Below are 23,501 nucleotides of genomic sequence, written 5' to 3'. Positions count from 1 at the left end.
TGTTGTGTCAATGGTAGGGTCATAAATTGTGGCTACACCACCACCACGACCAGATGTTCGTGGGCAACTGTAATAGCTGAAGCCAGGGGGAGTGGACTCATTTAGGGCAATGTATTCATTGGCTTTAGCCCATGTTTCGCAGAGACATAATGCATAGAGTTTGTTATCAGTAATAATATCACAGACAGTGAGTGCTTTGGATGTTAGAGATCGTATATTTAAAAGCCCTAATTTAATGCTGGAAGTGCTGAAATATTGCGTTCGCTGCAGTGCCTTGGTGTTAATTCTAATTAGGTTGTTAAAACTGATTTTTGGGCGTTTGTGATAACAAGCTTTGCGGGGAACCGACACAGTCTCAATGCTGAAAAATTTATTAGCGTTAATCAGAGTGGGTGATATGGACATGCTACTCATCATACTAGCAGTAGAGAGATGGTCAGGAGGAACATTAGGAATTTTAATATTACTTACCTGCTCGCTATCCATTCCACCTACCTGACTGATGTGACTGGGAATGACCAGTCAGTTCCGGCGCAGAACCACCTCAATGTTCTCAGAGAGAACTGCGGATCCTAGACGGCTCGGATGAAGCCCATCCCAACGATACAGGGCCGGACGCTCACGAAAGCACTCCCAGTTGTCGACGTAGTCCACGCCGACAGTGCCGCACCAATCCAGGAGCCAGGAGTGGAGCCCGAAGAGCCTGCTAAACGCCTCGCATCCTCGACGGTAGGTGGGCAGGGGGCCAGAGACGATGATCCTAGCATCCGTCTTCTTCCGAGCGGTATCCAGAAGCGAACGGTAGTGCTCCTTCAGGACCTCGCTGCGGCGGGCGGAGATGTCGTTCGTTCCCACGTGGAGAACGACGGTGCCGAAGTCCTCGCGCTGCCGAAGCGCCGACGGAAGACGCCTGGCAACGTCCAGGACACGTGCGCCTGGGAGACAAGACACGGTTGCATTACTCTTTATCCCCGGCACTTTTAAATGTCTAACTATTGAATCACCAATAATAAGAACACCGTCCTGTTTAGTCTTCGGCGCTGGAGCAGGTGAAGGCCAGGAGCTGAGCACCTCAAACCGGTTGGCAGAAGTGAAGACTGGCTGCGGTGGAGGGGGGGACGGCCTCGGCTTCCCACGCCCACGCTGGCGCTCCCATCCCGGTGCAGGCGTGTAGATGGGTACCCCCGCAAACCGCCGCGGCAGAGGAGCCGGAGAGGCGACGGCCACGTAGGAGGCGTCGCGGGCTGCCTCGAGTCTCGTCTTCTCCCGCTGGAGCTCCGTCTGCTTCTCCAAGAGACGCTGAATCCGGCGACCGAGCTGCTCGAGCTCCGCGCCGAGCTCAGAAAGGGCTCGTTCCTCGGCAGGCGCCATGAAGAGAGAAAAATAAACAATGAGAAATAATATGTACGAAAAAAATGAAGTTAAGAAGCACGGTGGGTTAGGAATGATGAAGACAGCACACTAGGATAAGCAATGCCAAAGAATATGCAATAGAGATTGTAAATAAACGTCTAGAGGACTAAAACAGCGACAAACAGCAAACAATTTCAAATCAAGCACGCGAGTAGTCAGCCGGAAGTGACGTACCTGTGACGATAGACACTTCTGTCATCTTCTCTTCTCCCTGTGACTCTGTATCTCTCTCTATCCTCTCTCTATCATCTCTGATCTCTCCACACCCTTCTTTACATCACATATAGGTCTGAGCCATTGTCTGTTTTGGGGAAAGACACTTTGCATAAACTCCTTCATCACACTCTCAGTGACAAGAGTTGACTGTTTCATATCAAACATTTAAACTGACCCTGTTTAGTTCTGTGAGGATTTGATGGAATATTAGTTCCCAACAAGCATCTGCTCAGCAAATAGTACCTTATTGGATGTATGTTTCAGGACTGCTGTTTTTATAGTTATTGATGATAAACTCTGAGTTATTGTAATAACAGCTTGCGTGACTCTCATTTTATTAAAAGTAGACACCGATGTTATCAGCAGCTGCTCTGCTCTGAGATACTTTACATATGTCAATCTACCAACACTAAGACAACATTGACCACTTTATCCAATAGAAGTAAATAAATGTCCACAATGTCCAAAAGTAAGGCCACATTTTACAGTTAGTGTGGTCTGATTTTTTAGGGTTCACCCATTGTGGACATAAAGTGTAGTATCTCTATGGAAAAGCATTAACTGATAGAATGTGAGACCACCATACCTATGTCAGTGGTACAGTGGAACTGTGTTCTCTGGAGTGACGTAGCACCACATAATACGTTTAGCATGAGTTTGGATGTGGTCCAACTTCAGAAGCTCACCCCAATAATGTTGGTGTGCAAAAATCCAATCAAATTTTCCAAAAGCAAAGACTTTTAACTCAATGCCACAGTGTCCTAAGAATCCCAGGTTTAGGTTTAACATTTTTGCAGTAGAAAGTAAATGATTTATACAAATAAAGTTGATGGTTGTACAAGTGTTTTTTAGTAAAGAAAATGGTTCTATATAAAACCCTGAACACTTTAAGAACCTGGGGTTCTTCAGACTGATGGAGAATGTCCTATGGATGGGTCTGTGTGGCACCTTTTTATAGAAAAATGTTTTATATGGCACCAAAAATGACTCTTCTGCTGTAACAAGTTTGACATTGTGAGAATAGAATATCTTTTAGGGGAGCTACATCTTAAGGTTTAAAGTACATTTAAATGTGAAATTTACATTGTGCAGTTATTTATATATTTATTTATTTATTTTGTATGTCTCATTCTTGACGTGTCTGTTGTTTCATGCACAGGTCAAAAATATAAACAAGCAAATGCTTCATAAACAATTTTTACAGGGTTGATTTCCAGGTGTGTTTTATTGAAGTATTAAAATAAAGAAATACATATTTGCATCATAATTGCATCAAATTTGACATATCTTCTATACAGAGATATGATGACACAAAGCAGCACAACATCATTTACACTTAGAACAACTGATATTCAAGAAGGATTATACAAACAGATAAAACCAAGTTTACAAATGACACCAATTTAAAATCTCTCAGTTCTATAAATGTAAATGTGTTAATGATTCATTCATTGTCTGTAACCTCTTATCCAGTTGATACAGATGGATATAGATAGATATATTGCAGAGATCATTACTGAAACAGTCTGTGCTTTTTCAAGAAACTGATCCTGCTTGTTTCAGTACTGAGGAAGAGTTCAGAAAGAAGAAAAGTTCAAGCTACACACCAAACGTCTAAATTATATTATATAGAATATAATCTTATTATTGTTAAAAAAATAATAATAATAAATCAGTGAAGCAGATCATCTTCTCACTCTGTCCTGAAGGGGGAGCACACCTTACTTCAGTCTTCATTTTTAAAAAAGAAACAAAATAGTCGAGATTAAAATACCACTTCAATATTCAGACAATGAACCAGCCGATAAATTTGTGTTTTATATAAAACTTTTAACAACAGAATGTTTTCTCAAAGTAGATTTACAGAGATCCAGGTCCAAGCCTCTTGCGAGTCAAAGGCAAAAGACAAAATCCCTCATCACAAGGAGGAACCAAGAGTCACAAGGAGCAACATGTCCTTCTCTGGTCAACACCGGAGAACACAACCTTTCTAGAAACAAAGTGTAACTAACCTTCATAGTTGGTGCAGATGAAGTTGAGCTGTTGGTTCTGTGGCAGACTGACCCACTGCTGTCCTCCACTTGATTCCACTGCTCCAGATCTCTCTCCAGAACCACAGTCTTCTCTCCCAGTCCCGTTCCCTGGAGCCCAGTTCTGGTAGCAAATGGACTCTCCACTGACCCAGAACCAGAAGCTGAGGGTGCAGGTGTGACGTAGCCCCAGCCAAACATGATCAGTAGAGGCTTTCTGAGCCACCTCCATCACCCAGGACTGGACCTCCTTAGAATGAACTGAGACCAGGTCCATATGGTTCTCCCTGCAGTATCTCAGAGCTTCTTTCCAGGTCAGAGTCTGATTCACCAACACCAGCTCATCTGGAGACAACAGAACAGAGGTCAGTGAAACACAGGAAAGTTCAGCACAACATTTGATCATTAAATTAATTTCAGAAGTTCATGAACACATTATTGAATCAGTGAATCATGACTCACTCTCTCGGCAGACGAAGGGGAGCTTGTTGTCACAGGTCAGATTAGTCCACTTACCGTCCTCAGTCACTACGGCACACTGCTGCTGTCCATTTTTACCATAATTATCTGGTCCAGACCTCCAGTATCTGAATGAGGATTTACTCTGATCTGACCACTGCCAGGAGTCATTGAACAGACCGATCCAGAAAAACTCAATTGAATTTTTATCCAATTTCCAGATCACCTGGTTCTCCGTCTGGTTCCTCACACTGACCAGATCTGTATAATGTTCTCTGCAGTAGCTCTGAGCATCAGGCCAGTACTTTTTGTCTTGAGTGAATTTGTATCTATCAGAGTTTGTCTTTGTTTCTGAAACAGACATTTTATAAACATTAATAAATGTCTCTTTCTTTAACACCCACCAACGACACTGAGAGAATCACTAATGTTAAAATATTTTACAAAGTAATATTAAGTTGCCTTTTTTGTGTGTGATAGTGTTTTACATGAACTAGTATCTGGAAGTTCTTACCGTCATAACACACAAAACTGTACGGTGTCTCACAGCTGATATCAAACCAGGTTCCATCAGAGTGATACATTCCAACACAGAACTCTCTCCCTTTATCGTTGTTTGGTTCTCGACTGCTCCAGTTCTGATACATCTCTCCCTCACTGTAGAGACCTCCATCAGCCCGAGACCACAGCCATCTCCCAGTGTCCCCTATCTGTAGACCGATCCACACTGAGCTGGTAGTTTTATCTTTGAGAGTCATGTTCAGGTTCATCATCTCCTCCATGTTGTTGATGGTGGCCAGATCAGTGTGGGTCTCTCTGCAGTAGCTCTGAGCTTCAGTCCAGGTTTTATTCTCATTCACAAAGTGATATTGATAAGGAACATGAGCAGATACCCTACACAAACCTGTGAAGAACATGAGCATGAGTGATTTTAAGTGATTGTCTTGTCAAAATTGCCTTGTCTTCACATTCTACACCAGAATGGCACACATATTACTGGACAATACCACTGGCATTATTACATGCCATTTTTACTGGTATTTCACAGGTTAATCTCAGGTTTTATACCATTTACATCCATTAATTAATAGTAAAAATAGCTGCTGTAATAATACAGACACTGGTGGCAATTTGAGGTCCAAGCACTAGTTTCTATTTAGAGCCCCATGAGCCATTATCTCTTACATAGAGTTCACTGATAAGATTAGGACTTAAACAACAACATGTCCTCTTCTTCTGTAGAAATAATAAAGAATATTGTGAGTAGAACATAATTAATACATTATACCATTTCCAAATTTTAATTCTTTAGAAAAAAATATAAACAATCACTGACCAGAGAAAAGGAAAAGTATGGAAATGCACTTCGGGTTCATTTCTAAAAGAAAAGAGAAAGTGATGTTACATTTTTTTTCACAGAAATAAAATCCTTACAGAAATATTACAGAAGTAAATAAATGCTGTAAAGTGAATAAAAGAGGTAAATACTTCACAAGTTTTGAATTACATTTCTATAGTTTTAGACAAATGTTGTAGGTTTGTTCTCTTTCCTAAAATTTACTCAGAAAACATCTTGAAAATCTCAGGAATATTGTTGTAAGTTATTAGTTTTACTCCACAGACATTTCCCTGTCAGGTCAGGTGTGGGGGGCGGGGTTTGGCTTCACACACAAGCCACACTGAACTCCTCCCCAGAAAAATTTAGTTTGCCTCCCTGTTTCAGCTCTCACATGACTTCAGCAGTGGAAGACATAATTAAACAAGAAAAATAATTTTCTCTTTATTTAACACTAAACTGTTGTTTCCACCATAGGTCTCCCTCTGGGAATAAAGTAAACATTAATCTGTAAACATCCCAAACACTAGACTCTTAAACCCAATAAACTCCATAAGATCTTTGTATTAATATTGTATACTTTCTTTTGTATTATCTAGATCCTGTTTAGGATCTCAGTGTAGTTTAGTGATGTTTCTCAAAGTAATTCTCCAGTTCTTTTGGAGTGTGTACCTCACAGTAACTGGGTCACTATGTAGAACTTTCTCTTTATCCAGTGTCCACTATGAAAACTAACCCCAGCAGAAGACTGGAGCAGCTTCTTTAGCTCTGAGTTAATGTTAATGAAACATGAATCCTACCTCGGTGTTGGTTCTGTTCTCCTCTCTGCGTCCACTTCTGTCGTCTTCTCTTCTGTCTGTGACTCTGTATCTCTCTCTATCCTCTCTCTCTTATCTCTGATCTCTCCACGCCCTCCTTTACATCACATATAGGTCTGAGTCATTGTCTGTTTCGAGGAAAGCCACTTTGCATAAACTCCTTCAACACACGCTCAGTGACAAGAGTCGATTGTGTTTGTTATCAACCCTTTAGACTGATCCAGTCCATTTTCAGGGAGGATTTGATGGAATTAAGCCACAAACAGTGTTAGTTCTCAATTACCTTATTGAATGTACATTCCTGGACTGAAGTTTTTATAGCTATTGATGATAAACTCTGGGTTATTGTAATAACATCTAATGTGACTCTCTGAGAACAGAGGAAACTTTTTATTAAAATTAGTCACAAATGTTATCAGCAGCTGCTCTGCTCTGCTCTGAGATGCTTTAAATACGTCCATCTACCAGCACAAACACAGCATTGACCACCTTGTTATATCCAATAGAACTAAATATATTTCCAAACATCCACCAAATGTTAAAGTTAGTGAAGTGAGTCTTTAGGGTTCACTCACTGTGGACACAAGTCATAACATCTCTGTAGAAAAGCATTGACTTTAAAAGCATTGACTAGAATTTGGAGCTCTGAAGCAGATGCACATGAGGCTGAGACCATACCAAAGCTAAGGATGAATTAGATTGGTAGAACAAACCACCACAGTCCCAGCACTGGGCTGTGGAACAGTGGAACTCTGTTCTCTGGAGTGATAGAGCACCATCGAACATGTTTGGAATGAGTTGGGAGGTCATCCACCATCAGAACCTGACCTTTCCCCATGTTCATTCTGTTTTTTTCTGTGCGCCTTCAGGGTGTGTCGACAGGTGAATGACCGAATGAATGATCTAAAACAAACGTTTTTCCACAGAATTATTCAATCATAAACTGCTATATCATATATATTTAAATAGAAACAATAATAATATTAATTACAACCAAAATTCACTCTATTCCATATAGTAAAGTTTATTTAACAAAGGCGGTAACAGAACAGGTTTACAGAGTTAAATCAAGCTGCACAGTTTCACAGTGTATCATTTGCATAAAAAAAATCAATCAATCAAAGTATAACATGAATTAAAATTCCACAGTATTTGACAACACAGGTATATAGAGATATATGATGATAACACAGCAGCATAGTGAAGTATTTATGTTTAAAATACATATATAATATTGCAAAAAGTCCATGAAATATAGATGGAAAAAAAAAAACAAAGTTTAAAAATGAATTATAAAAATTGTCTTTACTCAAGAATGTTTTACCCTGTCAGCTTTATGATTAATCTATAATATAATGTATTCATTTAATTATTTAATAATTTAATCCTAAACTGATATAATTATGAAAATGTTTACACATTGAATGGTACATGAATCTGATGTTCATTTCCTTGAATGGAAATCATATATTTTCTTTCTAAATGTAGTTACACAGTAACACAATGCAAAATTTCTGTTCATCATACATTTGCTGAGATAGAATAAAAAAAATCAAAACTGAAATTAGCATAAACCATGCTTTACAATTCACCTGTGTCCATTCAAAACCAGTCTGCTTGTTTCATGAGGTTTGCTGAAATTTCAGGAAGCAGAAAGTTCCAATCTGCACAACAAACAACCTACATTCTAATCACATGTATTTTAAACGCGATGAATTATACAAGAATGCCCAGATAAACAAGTCTCAGGATCTTCTGAAACTGAAGAGGGAACACACCTAACTTCTAGTCTTCATCTTTGAGAAGAGAAAGAACCAGTGAGGGTTACAATGTCCACTTCAATATTCCAGTAACAAATAAAGTGTAACTGGCCTCAGTAGTTGGTGCAGATGAAGTTGAGTGTCTGGGTCTCAGGCAGACTGACCCACTGCTGTCCTCCACTCGATTCCACCGCTCCAGATCTCTCTCCAGAACCACAGTCATTTCCCCCGGTCCCATTCCCTGGAGCACAGTTCTGGCAGCAGAGGGAGAAAACACTGACCCAGAACCAGAAGGTAACAAAACCTGTCTGTAGGTGTGACATAGCCCCAGCCAAACGTAATCAGTGGAGGCTTTCTGATCTGATCTGATCTGATCTCCATCACCCAGGACTGGACCTCCTCAGAGTGAACTGAGACCAGGTCCCTGTGGTTCTCCCTGCATCCCACCAGGTCAGAGTCTGATTCACCAACACCAGTTTATCTGGAGACAACAGGACAGAGGTCAGTGAAACATAGGAAAGTTCAGCACAGCATTCATTCATTCATTCATTATCTGTAACCCTTATCCAGTTCAGGGTCATGGTGGGTCCAGAGCCTACCTGGAATCATTGGGCGCAAAGCAGGAATACACCCTGGAGGGGGCGCCAGTCCTTCACAGGGCAACACAGACACACCTACCAATGTGTGTTTTAGGACTGTGGGAGGAAACCGGAGCACCCGGAGGAAACCCACACAAACACGGGGAGAACACACCAACTCCTCACAGACAGTCACCCGGAGCAGGAATTGAACCCACAACCTTCAGGTCCCTGGAGCTGTGTGACTGTGACACCTACCTAAATATGACTGCTTTATGAAGGTGTCATGTTATGTTGGAACTTGCCATTTGTATCTAGAACTATGTAGTCTGATGAAAGTTTTTAATTTTTTTATTTTTGCAGTGTCAAGTGAGGAGCTCTGTAAGTGAAAGGAAATGATGACTGAATTTGAGTCTAGTGGTGCATGGGAGAATCAAGTAGCTAAAAGAGTGCAGCTACATCATTAAACATGAATGAAGGTGAACAGGTTTATTAAAATCAGACAGTGATTTTATCTCTCTCTCTCTCTCTGTCTCTCTCTCTCTCTCTCTCTCTCTCTCTCTCTCTCTCTCTCTCCAAGCCCCTCCTCTTTACCTCTGACACCAGACTGATGGGCGTCTGCTTCACCAAAACATGTTTTGCATAAAAGTCAGGTGCAGCACACGTTCAGTCAACAACAACCTCTTGTTTTTGATATTAACCCTTTAGGGCCCTGAGACTGTTGTAGTGAGGTGTCAGTGGTTTCACACAAACCAAGTTTTTCAAATGAATTATTTTCTATTTTATGAATTATTTCTTTGAACTACAACTCACATGAGATGAAGAATTCGGCTCCTTTGGCACACTCTACAGATCATGTTCTCACCGCACTTCCAGAAGGTGCAAGACCAACCAAGATGTCATCAGTCCTGATTCTCATAGACCACCCTGCAGTCTTCGATACAGTCGACCACCTGTCTGTCCCTCACCAGCTTTAAATCACCGGCTCTGCACAGCAGTGCTTTACATTGTACCTGGATGTTCAGCTCATGATATCACTAAGGTAACAACTGGTGCTTCTGGTTTCATTTCTAATTTTATATGTTTCATCATGGTATTATCATATATTTTTACACGTGTGGTTTTACAGAGACTCCTATGTGTTAAGAATATTATAAAAACAGTCCTGTAGATTATATTTAATAGAAATAAATATCAGACACTGAAATCATTAGGTCACACTGACGTCCAGAACGTAAACACAGGCTTTAGGACGTGGAAACACCAGGGTCATGTGGGTTCAGGATGTGTGCCGGTGATTTGCATTCACAGTTTACAGGCGTCAGACAGGTGTAAACACACTACGTCAGCATGAGTTTCTGGACATTTCTGAAAGGAAGGGTATGAACAAGGAAAGAGATTATGAAAATTAGACAGTGATGTTATCAGCAGCTGCTCTGCTCTGAGATGGTGTGCTCACCTCAGTCTAATAAACACCAACCCAGCAGTGACCACCTTATGTCCAGTAGAACTAAATACATGTCCAAATGTCCACAACGTCCAAATGTAAGGACAGTGTTTGTAGTTAGTGAGGTCTGCGTCTTTAAGCTGCACACATTGTAGACAACGGTTGTAATAACTCCAAAGCCAAGCACTGACTGGTAGAATGTGATGCTCTGAAGCAGCTGCACATGAGGCTGAGACCACCATGCCCAAAACTAAAGTGTGGGTTTGAAGTGTAGAAACACCAATAGTCTCAGCAGGGACTTCTGATGTTCTGGGGTTGTAGATGTGTGAATGTTCTACAAATAGTAGGATGATCATTCGAGGCTTACACTGATTTAGACATTTGGTCCAAAGCATTCGTTCACCTTCACGCTTTTGTTTTCATCATTTAAGTTTCAATAATTTAAAGACAGATAAAAAAGTGAAAACCAAACAAGTGCCTATAATTTTAGGGGTAAACAATGTGTTACTGGGTGCTGAGGATAATAGACCAGCTATTTATTTACTTGTAAGACAACTTACATAATTTTAAGCAAGAACAATAACGTATTATGGAATTTACTCACCATTTTCTGAAAGTAGACAATATGTACCTCAAAGGGCCAAAAAGTTTAAAATAGTCACAAAACCATGGAGGTTTTATTTGGTTGTTCTGTGATAAAAACAAGTACATTTGAGTTTATTTTAAAATATTTTGGTCTGGAAGGTGTTCCATAGTGCTCTTTCAGTCATAAGCACCCCTTTACTGTGCACCTCTGGGGTGCTACCTCCCTCTCACGGGCCCAGAGAGTGAGGTGCACCCCTCCCCCGGGTGATAGGACCCCGCTGACAGACAGCAGCCTCTCATTGGTCCACAGCTACACTGACTCTAAGAAGGAACGCCCTGAATTTAGAATTCACAAAGAGTTTACAGCAAAACTCCCCACTGCAGGGGCACCATGAGCTCCAGAACAGGAAAATACTCAGGAAATAAAGGCATGTTTACTGTGGCATTGTGGACAATGGATTCTCTTTTGGAATTTTTCTCAGGTGCGGCGCCTGTCCTGAGACTGTGTTAGTGATTGTTACAGACAGAATCTGAAGAGGTCTTACATGTCTGTTATGGTTTAAAAGTCTGGCGTCCTGCTCCAGGTGCAAACAGTCAATACCGAGCAGGGTGGGCTCTCTGTATTTTCTGGAGATTGGTGGAGTGTAGTTGTGTTACTTCTGAAACATATGAGTTGGTGTTGAGGACTGTGTGATAAAATCATTAGACGCTATAAACTAATCAATTTTGATCAACAAATATAGGTCCGCCCCCTCCAGGGTGTGTTCCTGCCTTGTGCCCCATGATTCCAGGTAGGCTCTGGACACACCACAACCCTGAACTGGATAAGGGTTACAGATGATGAATGAATTAATATAGGTCAGTTAGAGGGCGTGTGCACCAAGAAGATACTGAGGACGGTCCTGATTTTTGTGGGTGAATCTGATAATTGTGGGTGAGTCAGAGTATCCTAAGATTCCTCTGTAAACACCAGGTGTAGGGTGTGTTTTCTGAGGCTGTAACTTAACGATCTACCATTCGGTCAAACTCTAATCACTTTAATGTTGCCATTGTGTTTGAGATTCTCAGACCCTCTTGTAACCAACCCATGAAGCTGGACCTGTTTTAGACCTGTGTGTGGCATTTATATATAAGACATATGTACAACCAGTAACATATTGTACCACCCACACACAGCCCTTGAGTTACTGCATATATTTCTTGCCTCAAAAATCTTTCTTCATTTCATTTTAACCAAACTATCTTACATAAAACAGCTATAATAATAACTTTATTTTATTTGTCTGTTGTTCCTAGCATGTTTCTGTTGTTTTACACATAAATTAAACAATGACTGATCCATATTTTATAAAACAAGTTGTACAGAGATGACTTTTGTATTTGTTTTAGTAGAGCATGATGACATTATGATTCACAGTCAAAATTTCATATTTTATACAGTATTTTATTGTTTTTTTTTAATAAATTGGTGACAGAATTGGTGTATAAACAGTAATGATGATGATACAGCGATACACAGAATAAAAAAGCACACAAAATAAAAAAAGAAATGTAAAAATAGATCAAACTTGAAACAATGTTTAAAACTGACATTTAAAGACCATGGTCTTGAACAATGTGTCCATTCAACAAACTCATTCTGTTTGTTTCATGACTGAGGACCACATATATTTCAGGAAGAAAACCATTCATCTGCGCACTAAACATCCAACATTGTTATCAAAATGTACATATTTACTCACCACCCATTAAACCCAGTAATAATGCAAGAAATCATAAACATCACTGAACATAAGGCTCTTCCCACTGAGGGTCTTCTGTGTCTCAGAAAGGGAACACACCTGGCTTCAGTCTTCATCTTTGAGAAGAGAAAGAACCAGTGAGTGTTACAATGTCCACTTCAATATTCCAGTGACAAACAAAGTGTAACTGACCTCAGTAGTTGGTGCAGATGAAGTTGAGCTGCTGGTTCTGTGGCAGACTGATCCACTGCTGTCCTCCACTCGATTCCACTGCTCCAGATCTCTCTCCAGAACCACAGTCTTCTCCCCCGGTGCCGTTCCCTGGAGCCCACTTCTGGTAGCAGATGGACTCTCCACTGACCCAGAACCAGAAGCTGAGGGTGCAGGTGTGACGTAGCCCCAGCCAAACGTGATCAGTGGAGGCTTTCTGAGCCACCTCCATCACCCAGGACTGGACCTCTTCAGAGTGAACTGAGACCAGGTCCACATGGTGCTCCCTGCAGTATCTCAGAGCGTCTTTCCAGGGCAGAGTCAGATTCACCAACAGAAGTGTTTCTGGAGACAACACAGTGCAGTTCAGCATAATAGTTGATTTTAAAATGTTAAATGATTATATATAATATAATATAATGATTATATATATATAATATAATCTCATGAATATTGAATCTGTGAATCATGACTCACTCTCTTGGCAGACGAAGGGGAGCTCCTCATCACAGGTCTGATTAGTCCACTGACCGTCCTCGGAAACCATGGCACACATTTGCTTCTGATTTTCACCATAATTATCTGGTCCAGATGTCCAGTATCGGAATGAGGAGTTACTATGATCTGACCACTGCCAGGAGTCGTTGAACAGACCGATCCAGAAATCATCGTTGTTTTGAGATGACTGTGATAAATTCCAGATCTCCTGGTTCTCCATCCAGTTCCTCACAGTGACCAGATCTGTGTAGTGTTCTCTGCAGTAGCTCTGAGCATCATGCCAGGTCTTTGTCTCATTCATAAATATATATCTGTCAGTGCTGTTCTTTTCTGAAACATTGATTCAGTCAGAATTTACAATTTTCCATATCCATTTAATGAAGTGATAATACTTTTAATGAATCTGAATCTGGGAGTTCTTACCGTCATAACACACAAAAGGGTGTGCTATATTTACAAATATTGTTCCACAGTACTCTATCCCTCCAGCATTGTCTGGTTGTCCCAAGTTCCAGTTCCTGTACTTCTCTCCCTCTCTGTACAAATCTCCATCAGCCAGAGACCACAGCCATCTCTCAGTGCTCCCTCTGTTTAGACCGATCCACACTGAGCTGGTAGTTTTATCTTTGAGAGTCGTGTTCAGGTTCTTCATCTCCTCCATATTGTTGACGGTGGCCAGATCAGTGTAGTTTTGTCTGCAGTAGCTCTGAGATTCAGTCCACTTTTTAGCTTCATTCACAAGAACATACTGATAAGGAGAGTATACAGACACTCCACACACAGCTGTAAAGAAAACCAAATAAAGTCTAGTTTAGTGGAAATGAACACACTTTAGTGTTTTACAAATTCTGTAAAGCTGCTTTTTGACATCATCAACTGTAAAACGCAGTATCTAAATACATTTTGATTTGATTTGATTTCCACACAATGTTTAAACAAACAATCACCACTGGTTCATCCAATACTCTCTAAAACAACAAAAGTACTAGACAAATACCATCAGTGTTGTTACCTGACATGTTTTACTAGATTTTATGCTGATACTTGGCCAGAAACATGCAAATGTATAGTGAATACATGCACTGTAACTGTATATCCATTAGTGGCAATATCTGGGGTCCAAGCAGTAATTTACAAATATATCCCAAAGCAGCAATACCATTTAGCTAGTGATCACTGCTACATCTGCTAATGTCTTAAACAACAACATATGAAGTTGACTTTATGTAGAAATTATTATGACTATTGTGTGTAGGTCATAATAATAAATTAATGCATAATTTATTCATTGTCGGTAACCCTTATCCAGTTCAGGGTCACGGTGGGTATGGACCCTATCAGGAATTATGGGGTGTAAGGCGGGAATACACCCTGGAAGGCGGGAAGGCACCAATCCTTCACAGGGCAACACACACTCACACATTCACACCTATGGACACTTCAGTTGGCAATCCACCTACCAACGTGTCTTTTTGGAGCATGGGAGGAAACTGTAGCACCCGGACATAGGGAAAACACACGACACTCCTCACAGACAGTCACCCGGAGGAAACCCATGCAGACACAGAGAGAACACACCACACTCCTCACAGACAGTCACCCGGAGGAAACCCACGCAGACACGGGGAGAACACACCACACTCCTCACAGACAGTCACCCGGAGGAAATCCAAGCAGACACAGGGAGAACACACCACACTCCTCACAGACATTCACTCAGAGAAAACCCATGCAGACACAGAGAGAACACACCACACTCCTCACAGACAGTCACCCGGAGGAAACCCACGCAGACACAGGGAGAACACACCACACTCCTCACAGGAAACCCATGCAGACATAGGGAGAACACACCACACTCCTCACAGACAGTCATCCGGAGGAAATCCAAGCAGACACGGGGAGAACACACCACACTCCTCACAGACAGTCTCTCAGAGGAAACCTACGCAGACACAGAGAGAACACACCACACTGCTCACAGACAGTCACCCGGAGGAAACCCACGCAGACACAGAGAGAACACACCACACTGCTCACAGACAGTCACCCGGAGTAAACCCATGCAGACACAGGGAGAACACACCACACACCTCACAGACATTCACCTGAAGGAAACTCACGCAGACACAGGGAGAACACACCACACTTCTCACAGACAGTCACCTGGAGGAAACCCACGCAGACACAGAGAGAACACACCACACTCCTCACAAACAGTCACCCGGAGGAAACCCACGCAGACACAGGGAGAACACACCACACTCTTCACAGACAGTCACCCGGAGGAAATCCAAGCAGACACAGAGAGAACACACCACACTCCTCACAGACAGTCACCCGGAGGAAATCCAAGCAGACACAGGGAGAACACACCACACTCCTCACAGACAGTCACTCAGAGGAAACCCACGCAGACACAGGGAGAACACACCACACTCCTCACAGACAGTCACCCGGAGGAAACCCACGCAGACACAGGGAGAACACACCACACTCTTCACAGACAGTCACCGGAAGGAAACCCATGCAGACACAGGGAGAACACACCACACTCCTCACAGGAAACCCACGCAGACACAGGGAGAACACACCACACTCCTCACAGACAGTCACTCAGAGGAAACCCACGCAGACACAGGGAGAACACACCACACTCCTCACAGACAGTCACCCGGAGGAAACCCACGCAGACACAGGGAGAACACACCACACTCCTCACAGACAGTCACCGGAAGGAAACCCATGCAGACACAGGGAGAACACACCACACTCTTCACAGACAGTCACCCGGAGGAAATCCAAGCAGACACAGAGAGAACACACCACACTCCTCACAGACAGTCACCCGGAGGAAATCCAAGCAGACACAGGGAGAACACACCACACTCCTCACAGACAGTCACTCAGAGGAAACCCACGCAGACACAGGGAGAACACACCACACTCCTCACAGACAGTCACCCGGAGGAAACCCACGCAGACACAGGGAGAACACACCACACTCTTCACAGACAGTCACCCGGAGGAAATCCAAGCAGACACAGAGAGAACACACCACACTCCTCACAGACAGTCACCCGGAGGAAATCCAAGCAGACACAGGGAGAACACACCACACTCCTCACAGACAGTCACTCAGAGGAAACCCACGCAGACACAGGGAGAACACACCACACTCCTCACAGACAGTCACCCGGAGGAAACCCACGCAGACACGGGGAGAACACACCACACACCTCACAGACAGTCACCCGAAGGAAACCCATACAGACACAGGGAGAACTCACCACACTCCTCACAGACAATCACCCAGAGGAAACACACGCAGACACAGGGAGAACACACCACACTCCTCACAGAGAGTCACCCGGAGGAAACCCACGCAGACACGGGGAGAACACACCACACACCTCACAGACAGTCACCCGGAGGAAACACACGCAGACACAGGGAGAACACACCATACTCCTCACAGAGAGTCACCCGGAGGAAACCCACGCAGACACAGGGAGAACGCACCACACTCTTCACAGACAGTCACCCGGAGGAAATCCAAGCAGACACAGAGAGAACACACCACACTCCTCACAGACAGTCACTCAGAGGAAACCCACGCAGACACAGGGAGAACACACCACACTCCTCACAGACAGTCACCTGGAGGAAACCCACGCAGACACAGGGAGAACACACCACACTCCTCACAGGAAACCCACGCAGACACAGGGAGAACACACCACACTCCTCACAGACAGTCACTCAGAGGAAACCCACGCAGACACAGGGAGAACACACCACACTCCTCTCACACAGTCATCCGGAGGAAACCCACGCAGACACAGAGAGAACACACCACACACCTCACAGACATTCACCTGAAGGAAACCCACGCAGACACGGGGAGAACACACAACACTTCTCACAGACAGTCACCCGGAGGAAACCCACACAGAAACAGGGAGAACTCACCACACTCCTCACAGACAATCACCCGGAGGAAACCAACGCAGACACAGGGAGAACACACCACACTCCTCACAGACAGTCACCCGAAGGAAACCCACACAGACACAGGGAGAACTCACCACACTCCTCACAGACAATCACCCGGAGGAAACCCACACAGACACAGGGAGAACACACCACACTCCTCACAGACATTCACCTGGACGAAACCCACACAGACACAGGGAGAACACACCACACTCCTCACAGACAGTCACCCGGAGGAAACCCACACAGACACAGGGAGAACACACCACACTCCTCAGAGACAGTCACCCGGAGGAAACCCACACAGACACAGGGAGAACACACCACACTCCTCACAGACCCTCACCTGGAGGAAACCCACACAGACACAGGGAGAACACACCACAATCCTCACAGACCCTCACCCGGAGGAAACCCGTGCAGACACAGGGAGAACACACCACACTCCTCACAGACAGTCACCCGGAGCGGGACTCGAACCCACAACCTCCAGGTCCCTGGAGCTGAGACACAACAAGCTGCACCACTGTGCAACCACTATCTACCAACTCTTTAGAAAAAAATTAAAAATATACATAAAAATCACACGTACAAACAGAAACAATCTCTGACCTGAGAAAAGGAACAAGATGAAAATGCTCCTCAGGTCCATTTCTAAAAGAAAATTCAGAAGAATTATACTTTACATATTTGTGAACATCAGCAATAAAATATGAAAGTTTACCAATAGTATGTTTTCTGAATGTAGGGATTATATTAAAATCTAGAATGATTCCCCTGGTCAATTTTATGTTTACATTTTATTTATTTATTTATATATGTTTTACCCTTGTTCTTATTTACAACAGCATCCTGGCAAACATAAAAGGTTTACATGGAAATAAATTAATGGATATTGTCACTGTCTAGAGGAGAAAAAAGGATTAAGGATTTCAAGAACTCTTGATGAATGAACCAATAGAAATGCTCAAAAATTACTAAGAAACAAATCTATCACTTTTTTATATCACTTTTTTTGGAGATCAATGTTTTTTTTTTTCATTTATTTGATTAGTTTTTGATAGTGACAGTATAAGATGAAATGAAATATAGAGGAAGAAAACCTTTTTAAAAATGCTATATGAGGATATATGAAGCAGTAGAAAATATTAGATCAAATGAACTGAATCAACACAGCACAGAAGTAAGTTGATGAATCAGTAACGATATGTTTCGTGTTAAAAGTTGAGACGGATATAAATACCTTTAATTTGAATGTTTCCCGAATGTTTATTTCACTCTTTTGTGGAAGATGACAATGATAAAATATCGAAAGCAGAAATTGTTTTAGGGGTTTTTTTAGTTGGATGTACACTGTGGACCAAATATCAGATATAGGTAGATACCTGTATTAAACATTTTTAGAAATGTTAGTGACTAACCAATGAGAGTGTTGTAAATGAGTGTGAACCTGTGTATATTGTGAAGAGTGTGTAAAACACCCCTGTAACTTCATTACCTGTGTTTTCACAGATTTTATCTCTAGACTCTAACTCTGGTAATAAATCCAAACTTTATTTTTTTATATTAAAATTGTAGAATTCTAGACTTGAGGGATCTTTTACACAATACTTCATCTTTCTCTGTTTTATACCTTAAAATGTTCAGAAAAATTCTAGAACCAGTTTGGGATCCAAGTGTAATTTAGTAACGTTGCTTAATGTAATTTTCATAGATTTTAATTTTAATCATAATTCACACTAGAAAATGTTCAATATCCAAAATAATTATGGAATATTTGAAAATATGTAATTATTCAGGTAGTATCTAGAACCTGTTTAAGATCACAGTGTAGTTCTCCAGTTCTTTTGGAGTGTGTACCTCACAGTAACTGGGTCACTATGTAGAACTTTCTCTTTATCCAGTGTCCACTATGAAAACTAACCCCAGCAGAAGACTGGAGCAGCTTCTTTAGCTCTGAGTTAATGTTAATGAAACATGAATCCTACCTCAGTGTTGGTTCTGTTCTCCTCTCGGCGTCCACTTCTGTCGTCTTCTCTTCTCCCTGTGACTCTGTATCTCTCTATCCTCTCTCTCTTATCTCTGACCTCTCTAACTCCTCCTCTGTACCTCACCTATAGGTCTGAGAGAATCGTCTGTTTCACCTACACATACTTTACATAAAATCCCCTCATCACATGGACAGAGACAAGAGACGCTTGTATTTGACATATAGAGCTCAGGACCACTCTCTTTCTGTGAGTATTTGGTAGCATTCAGCCACAAGGAGTGTAAGTACTCAACAAGAAACTGGACAGCAAATATTGTAAGGTTGAATTATCCATTTTTAATTGAAGTATAAAATTTAACGTTGATGATGACGTAATAGGAACATGAACGAAGGTGAACGGGTTTATTAAAATCAGACAGTGATGTTATCTCTCTCTCTCTCTCTTTCTAAACCCCTCCTCTTTACCTCCGACACCAGACTGATGGACGTCTGCTTCACCAAAACATGTTTTGCATAAAAGTCAGGTGCAGCACACGTTCAGTCAACAACAACCTCTTGTTTTTGATATTAACCCTTTAGGGCCCTGAGACTGTTGTAGTGAGGTGTCAGTGGTTTCACACAAACCATGTTTTTCAAATGAATTATTTTCTATTTTATGAATTATTTCTTTGAACTACAACTCACATGAGATGAAGAATTCGGCTCCTTTGGCACACTCTACAGATCATGTTCTCACTGCACTTCCAGAAGGTGCAAGTCCAACCAAAATGTCATCAGTCCTGATTCTCATAGACCACCCTGCAGTCTTCGATGCAGTCGACCACCTGTCTGTCCCTCACCAGCTTCAAATCACCGGCTCTGCACAGCAGTGCTTTACATTGTACCTGGATGTTCAGCTCATGATATCACTAAGGTAACAACTGGTGCTTCTGGTTTCATTTGTAATTCAATTTGTTTCATCATGGTATTATCATATATTTTTACACGTGTGGTTTTACAGAGACTCCTATGTGTTAAGAATATTATAAAAACAGTCCTGTAGATTATATTTAATAGAAATAAATATCAGACACTGAAATCATTAGGTCACACTGACGTCCAGAACGTAAACACAGGCTTTAGGACGTGGAAACACCAGGGTCATGTGGGTTCAGGATGTGTGCCGGTGATTTGCATTCACAGTTTTCAGGCGTCAGACAGGTGTAAATACACTACGTCAGCATGAGTTTCTGGACATTTCTGAAAGGAAGGGTATGAACAAGGAAAGAGTTTATGAAAATTAGACAGTGATGTTATCAGCAGCTGCTCTGCTCTGAGATGGTTCGCTCACCTCAGTCTAATAAACACCAACCCAGCAGTGACCACCTTATGTCCAGTAGAACTAAATACATGTCCAAATGTCCACAACGTCCAAATGTAAGGACAGTGTTTGTAGTTAGTGAGGTCTGCGTCTTTAAGCTGCACACATTGTAGACAACGGTTGTAATAACTCCATAGCCAAGCACTGACTGGTAGAATGGGATGCTCTGAAGCAGCTGCACATGAGGCTGAGACCACCATGCCCAAAACTAAAGTGTGGGTTTGAAGTGTAGAAACCACCATAGTCCATAGTCTCAGCAAGGATTTCTTTATTGTATTATTATTATTATTATTATTTTGTCCAAATTCTGAATTGTTCTGCGGGATGTAGATGTAGATGTGTGAATATTCTACAAATAGTAAGATGATCATTCGAGGCTTAAACTGATTTAGACATTTGGTCCAAGGCATTTGTTCACCTTCAGGCTTTTGTTTCCATCATTTAAGTTCCAATTGTGAACCCTTAAAGTGAGGAAAATATTGTACCACAAAGGGAGACAGGGTCTGAGAATACGTTGGTTTTAAACAAGGTGGCCATGCTCAGTTCTTGTAGGTACCGTCACAGGGAACACAACAAACTTTACCTTAATTTAAGGTGGTGGTTTCCAAAGGTGGGGGCGCAGGAAGGCGATGAGGCCGGTCAGTCATAGCGTGAATTTCTATATCTATTATTCACTTTCAGATTTATTTATTTGAACTGTTATTTGCTGTGGTTCAGGGAATACAGCCTTGCATTGCACAAACTGCATGCACTATCACAGTTTATATACTCCTTATCTAATTTAAGGAGATATCTCTTGTTGAAGAAACCTGCAAAATAAATATAATTATTCTGATTTCATTACACAGTAAAAACTGCTTATTTTCAGGTTATGAATGTACTGCTGTTCAGAGTCACACACACTCTTTATTTTAATCTTAATTCCTCGAGTTTCACATCAATACCAATATTGATACCGGGATGTCCAAGAACATTATCGCACATCACATTCTTGTCCATATCGTGCACCCCCAGTACAGAGAGGATTTGTGCATTTGTTTTATTAGAGCACAAGATTTACAATCAAAACTTCATAGAATTTTATAAAGCAGTTTTATTGATTTTTATTTTTAAATTAGTGACAAAACTGGTGTATAGAGAGTAATGATGATAATGACACAGCGATACACAACAAATCAAACACACACAAAAAAATGACTGTAAAAATAGATCAAACTTGAAACAATGTTTAAAACTGACATTTGAAGACCATGGTCTTGAACAATGTGTCCATTCAACAAACTCATTCTGTTTGTTTCATGACTGAGGACCACATATATTTCAGGAAGAAAACCATTCATCTGCGCACTAAACATCCAACATTGTTATCAAAATGTACATATTTACTCACCACCCATTAAACCCAGTAATAATGCAAGAAATCATAACCATCACTGAACATAAGGATCTTCCCACTGAGGATCTTCTGTGTCTCAGAAAGGGAACACACCTGGTTTCAGTCTTCATCTTTGAGAAGAGAAAGAACCAGTGAGTGTTACAATGTCCACTTCAATATTCCAGTGACAAACAAAGTGTAACTGACCTCAGTAGTTGGAGCAGATGAAGTTGAGCTGCTGGTTCTGTGGCAGACTGACCCACTGCTGTCCTCCACTCGATCCCACCGCTCCAGATCTCTCTCCAGATCTACAGTCTTCTCCCCCGGTCCCATGCCCTGGAGCCCAGTTCTGGTAGCAGATGGACTCTCCACTGACCCAGAACCAGAAGTTGAGGGTGCAGGTGTGACGTAGCCCCAGCCAAACATGATCAGTGGAGGCTTTCTGAGCTAAGTCCATCACCCAGGACTGGACCTTCTCAGAGTCAACTGAGACCAGATCCACATGGTTCTCCCTGCAGTATTTCAGAGCATCTTTCCAGGTCCGGGTCAGATTCACCAACAGCAGCTGATCTGGAGATAGAAGGAAAGCAGGATGTTTTAGTAACTGTGTGTGAGGTCAAACAGGACGATCTATAGAGGGTTGTATAATCAATTAAAAAAAAAAAAAGTCATATGACACTCACTCTGGTAGCAGACGAATGGGTGCCTAATTTCACACTCTACATCATGCCACTGGCCCTGGTCCTTCATATACACTGCAGTACAGTTCTCTTTTTTATCATGATTATTTGGCTGGCCAGAATTCCAGTATCGGAATGAAGAGTTACTCTGATCTGACCACTGCCAGGAGTCGTTGAACAGACCGATCCACACATTACTACTACTACTTGTATTTGTCATACTCCAGATCTGCTGGTTCTCACTCTGGTCTCTAACACTGGTCAGATCTGTGTAGTTCTCTCTGCAGTAGCTCTGAGCTTCACGCCAGGTCAGGTTCACATCAGGAATAAACCTATATGTTTGATTATGTGCCTTGTTTCCTGAAAACACAAGTGTTATTTTATCTATGGCTCTGTTACAGTACAGTTCTCTCTTCTTCAGCAGCCAGAAGAACAGTTAATGATACACATCTACTCAATATGGTCAAAGGTATGTTGATACTAGTTTTACTGGTCACAAGGCGTGGACACACCCAGGATGGAGCCCTAGTCCATCACAGGGCATCACACACTCAGCAGGTCACTCACACCTAAGAACACTGTTTAGTAGCCAATCAAACTACTAATGTGTGTTTTTGAATCATGGGAGGAAACCCACACAAACACAGGAAGAACACACAACACCACAACCCAGAGATGTGTGACAGTAACACCACATGATTGGGGAAAGATGTTTTCTAAGAGTTCAAACAGATGTAACGTGTCCACATACATTTGGCCATACAGTGTAAGAGGCCAGTAGGTCTAGTTATATAAGAAATGTATATGATTTTCAGTACTATGTGTCTGTGTGATCTTACCATCATAACACACAAAAGGGTATTGATGATTACAGCCATCATCCAGCCAGGTTCCATTACATTTATTCATCGCAACACAGAACTCACTCCCTCTAGCATTGTTTGGTTCTTTACTGCTCCAGTTCCTGTACTCCGCTCCCTCTCTGTACATATCTCCATCACCCAGAGA

At 41.9% G+C, this 23,501-nt stretch overlaps 2 protein-coding genes across 2 annotated transcripts in view; both read right to left on the bottom strand.

Moving 5' to 3' along the window:
- Window positions 1–812: 812 nt before the first annotated feature.
- On the bottom strand, window positions 813–14,111 carry LOC136678752 (macrophage mannose receptor 1-like). The gene is made up of 8 exons (XM_066656886.1): window positions 14,105–14,111; window positions 13,639–13,875; window positions 12,625–12,933; window positions 8,314–8,490; window positions 4,786–5,022; window positions 3,642–4,004; window positions 3,494–3,543; window positions 813–935 (listed from the first exon to the last, which is right to left on the bottom strand). Exons 1-8 carry the CDS (start codon window positions 14,109–14,111, stop codon window positions 813–815), a joined length of 1,503 nt encoding a protein of 500 aa, XP_066512983.1.
- The window catches only part of LOC136687442 (macrophage mannose receptor 1-like), a 41,946-nt gene continuing 30,695 nt past the window's right edge, over window positions 12,251–23,501 (bottom strand). Inside the window, exons 2-4 of the mRNA XM_066661847.1 lie at window positions 22,497–22,853; window positions 22,021–22,383; window positions 12,251–12,500 (exon numbers count right to left, since the gene is read on the bottom strand). Coding sequence (XP_066517944.1) covers window positions 22,022–22,383; window positions 22,497–22,853 — 719 coding nt within the window. The 3' untranslated portion in view covers window positions 12,251–12,500; window position 22,021. The remainder of the gene's footprint in view (window positions 12,501–22,020; window positions 22,384–22,496; window positions 22,854–23,501) is intronic.

The sequence above is a fragment of the Hoplias malabaricus genome, chromosome 2 (genome assembly GCF_029633855.1).
Source record: "Hoplias malabaricus isolate fHopMal1 chromosome 2, fHopMal1.hap1, whole genome shotgun sequence".
Classification (NCBI taxonomy): domain Eukaryota; kingdom Metazoa; phylum Chordata; class Actinopteri; order Characiformes; family Erythrinidae; genus Hoplias; species Hoplias malabaricus.
This window is presented reverse-complemented; position numbering and strand designations above follow the sequence as displayed.

What these genes read in the sequence shown, in the direction of transcription:
- LOC136678752 (XM_066656886.1), bottom strand. An exon ending in TTGTTACCTTCTGGTTCTGG is followed by an intron (nt 5,023 to 8,313) that starts GTCAGTGTTTTC and finishes TGTTCTTCACAG; the next exon opens with GTTTGTGTAGGGTATCTGCT. An exon ending in GTGGTCTCGGGCTGATGGAG is followed by an intron (nt 4,005 to 4,785) that starts GTCTCTACAGTG and finishes TGTTGTCTCCAG; the next exon opens with ATGAGCTGGTGTTGGTGAAT.